The sequence below is a fragment of the Planococcus citri genome, chromosome 4, assembly GCF_950023065.1.
Source record: "Planococcus citri chromosome 4, ihPlaCitr1.1, whole genome shotgun sequence".
NCBI lineage: Eukaryota > Metazoa > Arthropoda > Insecta > Hemiptera > Pseudococcidae > Planococcus > Planococcus citri.
Window position 1 is genome coordinate 50,695,002 of NC_088680.1, and position 6,754 is coordinate 50,701,755.

A 6,754-nucleotide genomic window follows, 5' to 3' on the forward strand; every position below is an offset into this window, starting at 1 on the left:
CCATTTTTTGTATCGCCAAAACAAATCACTGCCTTATAACTTATGAGATCTGTGTGAACGGATGAGTTCCAACTAACATGGAAATAATACTGTGACTGGCTGAATTACAATTTGAAGTGTTGTACCTGCCTGCTTGTTTTCAGGTCATTGCTATCCCATGTTTACGATATTCGTATAAATTTTTTATCTTTACTAGGGCTAGGATTTTGCAATCAAACACGTGCAAAATGTACGTAGCTACTAGCTACATGTGTAGATATTGCATAAGTGACTCAAGCATGTCACAGTGATGAGAAATAATAATATTTTCGAAACTTTCATTGCTTCAAAATAATAATTGTTTTTCAGTGTTTTCATATTTTCTACAAAATTTCACAAGTGCATTTCCCCGCCCCTTCCCCACCACCGCTAATAATGGTCTAAGTAAGGTCGTTCGTTTGTGCTTGTTTGTGCTTCAAGTCCAGTCGTTTGTGCTTTAACCCTTTCGGAGATACTGAGAAAAGTTTGTAGGGGGAGCTGGGGAAACGTGAGCCTCCCACCACGACCGATTGGGTTGAAAATTGTGTCAATCGTTTGTGATTCCCCCCTTCCCAAGAAAATGAGAATAACTGGTGAGGGTAGCTGGAGAAATGGTTTTTAGAACATGGGTTAGAAATGGAAATTAAGGCAAAAAAATCGATGAAATCGTTTGTATTTCGTTTGTGCTTGTTTGTGCTTCAACTCATCACACTGCAACGCCCCCTTCTTTTCGAGTTGAGGTTCCTCAAAACATCATGTCAAATGGGGGTTCCCTTAATAATTACAGAAGAGTCATTCCATGTCAATTCGACCAACGTTTTCGAGTCATGTCTTTTGATCGCTCAAATTTTTTTACAATATCTACTCACCCAATAAGTAAGAAACCCGCAATCAATTTGGTACCAGGCCCCTCAGGGAGCCAGGTGGGAAGCCTTCCATTATTTTCACATTGTCTCGAGGTACTCAACTTCAGCAGCGCATTTCTTCTAAGCTATAATACTTTGATCAAAACTGATTTCACAGTTCGAAAGGGCATTGCATTAGTTGAAAGTTGAACTTTCAAATTTTAGCACCCCCACCCCAAATTTGGGTGAAGCTTTCAAAAAGAAATCTGGGGCATGCGATATATCGAATTGTATGTTTTTGGTGACGCTGAACACGAATATGACGTCAGATTTTTGATTGGACTCCATTCACGACCCCCAGCACACCAGCACCTCTCCAAAGGGGATAAAAGTCAACAAAATGGTTTCACTCGTGTGACACATGAAATAGTATGTTTTCGATACCACTGAACTCGAATGGCTCGGCGTGGCCTTAGTTTTTCAAATTGACCTCACCCATCTTTTGTAAAATTTGCCCAAAAAGTCCTGTTCCGTTGCCATAATTGCTATAAAATATAAATTGTCATCTTTTTGACGAAAAATTCTCACTATTCTGCTGAAAATTGCTCAAAAATCTCGTTTGTTTACAAAAAGTTTGCGAAAAACTTTAGTTTCTTCGACAAATTTGTGGGAAGGCATCACTTTTTAGCCTATACATGTCAAACATTCCTGCTTTTTGCCAACAAGTTGACAGAATCTCTTTTTCATTGGAATCGCTAAAAAGCAGGTATGTTTTTTTTTCTACCAAAAATTACGAAAAATTATAGTCATGTGTATTTGATCATCTACATGTAGGTACATAAAATATAACTGGCATCAATTCCATTAAATGAATAGGTTAATTAGATAAGTATGTACCTATTACATTATCGTCCCCATTTCGGAATTTCTACTCGTTTTTCTCAACGATTAAAAACTTTCATTTCTGTTTTTCTAATGATTTCTGAATCTCAATTAGAGTTTTTCCTCTTGTTTCTGGTAAGAAGAAATAAGTAAACCAAAATGCGGCTAAACTGCAGACGGCATATCCTAGGAAATTCATATAGATGCCATATTGGGATTTAACCATCAAAAATGTCTTGATAGTTAGAAACTGTGTAAAAGATATCGTCGCAATTGCCAATCCAGACCCAATGGGTTTAATACTCTGAGGAAATAACTCTCCTCTGATCATATGCACTACCGAGTCGAGCGCTGCGCTGAACCCAGAAAATAAGCAAACCATGGCGAATATTATCCATAAACCATACTTAGATGGCGTCTCGTTATTGGCAGCATCGTAGAAGAAATATGTAGAAACCGAATGACATACGAGAAAAAGAGAAAATGCGAATAAAGTCAGAGATCTCCGGTTAACGTTTTCAATCACGAAGGAAGCCAAAAGGCAGAAAATCAACTGAGAAATTCCAAAATACACGGTGACTTGATACGACGTGAAGTGTTCATTCTGAGGAAATAATACCGAGATGTATCTGAATAAAGATGCATTGCCAGTAGCTGCATGAGCCATATTTAAAGTGAGAACTATGATCAAACTTTTGAAATTAACTGGTGTGAAAAATAGCTCCCTGTACGAGGCCTTTTTCAACTTCTCCGATGCTACGTTCGCTTTGATGTTTTCGAAATCGGTAATAATGTCGTCTTTGTTTTTAGTTCCTCTCAACCACATCATCTTTGATTCAGCTTTATCAAAACGACCTTTTAACATGAGAAATTGAGCCGTTTCGACGGCCAAGAATGTGCAGGAAATTAGACCACAAAATGCCAAAATAAAATTTACAGTCGCAATGGCGCTGTATGATAAGTACTCAGCGATTGTGTATTGCAGTAAAACTCCTAAATAAAACGATGTGACGCTAGCGTTACAAAAAATGCCTCGAATTTTTGGGGAGCAATTTTCTCCCATGTAAATAGCCGTTACCCCGTTGCAAATGCCCATTCCCAAGCCGAAAACGAAAAATGTGATGCATAAAATGGTGACTGAACGAGTGAATAGAACTGGTAACCATAAAGCCGCGAATATGGCGGTTGCGATTTGTATCAGGATTTTACGTCCTAATTCGTCTAATAGTAGGATTGAAAAAAATGGCCCGAATGTTTCGCCGAACCCTGGCATACTCGCAATCCAAGAACATTCGTCTTCAGTGGCTTTGATCTCGCTGTTTGGATCTTCCAGGAAAGTTTTGATCATTGGGCCAATCCAACCGCATGCGAGGCCCATTGAAATTTCCAGCAGGCATACTAGAAAATATAGCATCGAAATGAGAAATTAAAGCGAAAAATGTAGTGTTGGGTTCAATTTTTATTTTTGCAAAATTAAAGTGTCCTTGTGTTAAATTTTTGATGCTTGATTTTCACTGATGAAGAAAGGGAAAAAAACTGAAAATTTAGTTTTGAGTGATTGCCATGGAAACATTGAAAATAGCGAAAAAGTTATCTTCACTATAATCCAGTGATTTATGATTATCGCAATAATAATAATAATCTGACAAAAGTTTCATTTTTTTTTTTTTTTTTTTTTTGAACAAATGTTTGAAATGTTGAACGTTTTGATTTTCATCACTACAAAAAAAAATCACGTGTAATTTCATCAGCTCGTAATTCAACTTCTAATGCAATTGTAAGATCTTATACAGTTTATTCGCCTATTTCATCATTGTCACTTTGTATAAAATATTATATTACCAAAAAAATAGTGATGATGCGTAATATAATACATATATTGTGATGCTTTCATTGCCCAAGCCCCTATTTAAAAACACATAAATTGGATCCTTCAACTTACCAGGAATTACTGCTAAACACTGATGATATACGTCGCGATGATTTCCCATTTTTGGAATCGCCAAAACAAATCACTGCCTTATACTTATGAGATCTGTACCAACGGATACACTCATTCAACTAACATGAAAATAATGTGACTGGCTTAATTACAATTTGAAATGTTGTACCTGCCTGCTTGTTTTCATGTCATTACTATCCCATGTTTAGGATTCTCGTATAAATTTTTTATCATTACTATCACAATTTAAAGTTGAGGTAATGTCTAGACTTCAAGTTGTAGCAATTAGTTCGTTTCTGGTACGTTAGGTACCTAGTACATACCTACCTACGTCTTATTTACAAAATCTTGAGCTTTATATAATCAATTCTTCTGTTATCAGTTTGGTTAATTGGTAAATTGATTAAACATGTCTGTAAGCGCGTTTTCATTAAAAATTATACAATCATATGAAAAGTATTTGTAGAAACATCAGTTAAAAACCTGGTGACCGTTCGGCAGTCTCTCGTTTTTTGGTTGTTTTTTTATTGTTGTCGTATTATTGAAACAAGTTTTATCGTAGTTTTTATACATTTTTAAAAATTTTACTGAAATTTTATTACCTTTTGGCAATTTTTTTTCTTGTGATGAAATGTCCGTCGTCATTTTAATCATGTTTTCACAATGCTTTATTCTGATTCTACTAAAATTCTATCAATTTCTGGTAATTTCAAATGGGAAATAGGTATATAATCGCACGACAGAAAAGGGTGTTTGAACGTCAACAGCAAACGACAATAAATGCTGTGGTATGCGACAACCTAGGTCTTTACAACGACAGGTTTATTCAACGACCAAATAATGAGTCAACAGTCAGCACAACTACGATTATTTTTAATTATGAATCACGACAACACCTCCCGCCAAAAAAGCATGTCTAAGCGACAGAATAAAATTTTAAACGACAGAACAGTGTACGACTAATTGCATATTTGAAAATACACGAAAAAGCGATAAATAAAATATTGGATTGGGAAGCTAGCAAAAATAATTAAAAATTGCTTTAAAATTACTGCAAAAACTGTGTGACAATTGTCAAATAAGAAGTGTGAGCTTCCTATAGACTTATTGAGATTGTAATTCGCACAATAATAATATACATACATATACCTTTGTGTTCTATAATAATGAGAATGTGTCAATTTTTCCAAAAAAAATGAAGTTCATGACACTTTATGATATTCATTTTCAAAAACATGGCGTGTGACATACAAGTCGAAGGACATTTGGGGTATAAAATCGAATGTACACCAATGGAAGGGGGGCTAAAAATCTCAATGCCAAATGTAAAATGTGAGGGAGGTGATGCTTGCATGGACCACAAAAAAATCACCGGTGTTGATGAGGGTAGCATAAAATTTGAATTCATATTCATGTTCGGGGGGTTCGATTCACATGGAAACGACACTAATATTATGAAAATAGCTCAACTTTTAATACAGTAAAAATTGAGGAGGGCAGAGGCACCGGAGGAGTGTGAATGAGGGTAGCATAAAATTTGACTCCATATTCGTGTTCGGAGTGTTTGATTCATATGAAAACGACACCAATATTATTATATAGCTCAACTTTTAATATAATAGTAAAAATTGCGGTGGGGGCAGAGGCACTGAAGGGGTGTGGTTGAGGGTAGCATAAAATTGGGCGTCATATTCGTGTTCGGGTAGTTCGATTCATGTGGAAACGACATCCACACCTCGTTTACCAAAAACAATAATTTACACCAGAATCCATTTTTACCCCCTCTGTGAGTTTTTTCAATTTTTGACCACGACCCACCAAAATTTTTTTTTGAAAAAAATATATGTTTTTTAGGGGTCAAAAACACACTTAAAAATGCTATTCGCATGTTTGTGCCTAATCATGGTCTTTGCTAAAACAGGCAAACAAAGCTAAAAAACGCCATTTTGAGGGGAAAATATGGGGGGAGGGGGGTGAAAATTTTTGTGGGGTTACCTCTTATAGATGTTCACAACATACCAAAAAATTAAAAAAATTGATTCACATGGGGCTGAGAAAAAAATTTCTATTGTAATTTCAGAAATGGGGGGGTTTCTCATAACCGGGGGGGGAGGGTATGGGGGTCTGAAACTTTCGTGATGGAAAGTGCTCAAGGGTACCCACCTTCCATGCAAATATCAGCCCTGAAGCTCTCGGGGCAAATTCGCCATACTTATCCACCTATAGCCTTTCAGAAAGTCTCACCTTTTGTAAAATTTGCCAAAAAATCCAGTTTTGTTGCCAATATTAACTGCTTCTAAATTGTCGTTTTTTTGACGAGAAATTCTAAAAAAATTACTCCAAAATCTCGTTTGTTTGCAAAAAGTTTGCAAAAAACTTTTAAGTAGTTTTTTTAACAAATTTGCGGGAAAGCATATTTTTTTTGCCCATATAAATGCCAATAATTCCTGCTTTTTGCCATTTGGTTGACAGAATCTCTTTTTTATTGGAATCGCTAAAAAGTATGTTTTTTTTTAAAATTAAAATTACAAAAAATGTTCATTTTCGTCCATAGAAATTGCAAATGCCTCACATTCATGCTACAAAAAATTGTGAAACAGTTTCGCTGTTTTGCCAAAACTTGCTAAATAGCTTACCTTTTGCTTTTATTTTTGTAAGTTGTCATTAATCTTACGTAGCAACAAGTCTCGAGCTTTTTGTTAGAATAGTCGTGGACTCGTTTTTTGCAAAAAATTTGATAGTAATTTTCAGTTTGCTGCAAAAAATTCTAATAAGTTTGACTTTTCCCAAAAATTGCTCAAAAAGTTACAAAATAGAGCGACTTTTTCGCCATAATGTCATAAAGTTCTGCTTTTTTCTGAAATTGTCAGTCTGCAATCCATGTTGCTCAATTTCATGATTAGATTTTAAACAGGTATTCAATTTTCCAATCTCACGTGCAATCGTGCATATATCTAATAGGTAGGTACTTATTTTGTGGTTGTTCTCCAGTGTCGAAGTGGAAGGCCTGTCAGCGATTTGACGTGCCCCTTCATGTACATACTCGTAGGTACCTATTTTGAATCAA

General features: G+C 35.7%; 1 protein-coding gene across 1 annotated transcript; it reads right to left on the bottom strand.

The window, feature by feature from the left end:
• Positions 1 to 1,653: 1,653 nt before the first annotated feature.
• LOC135843426 (facilitated trehalose transporter Tret1-like) lies at positions 1,654 to 6,681 on the bottom strand. The gene is made up of 2 exons (XM_065361306.1): positions 3,688 to 6,681; positions 1,654 to 3,143 (listed from the first exon to the last, which is right to left on the bottom strand). The coding sequence occupies exons 1-2, from the start codon at positions 3,734 to 3,736 to the stop codon at positions 1,822 to 1,824; spliced, it is 1,371 nt and encodes a 456-aa protein (XP_065217378.1). The 5' UTR covers positions 3,737 to 6,681; the 3' UTR covers positions 1,654 to 1,821.
• Positions 6,682 to 6,754: the final 73 nt, after the last annotated feature.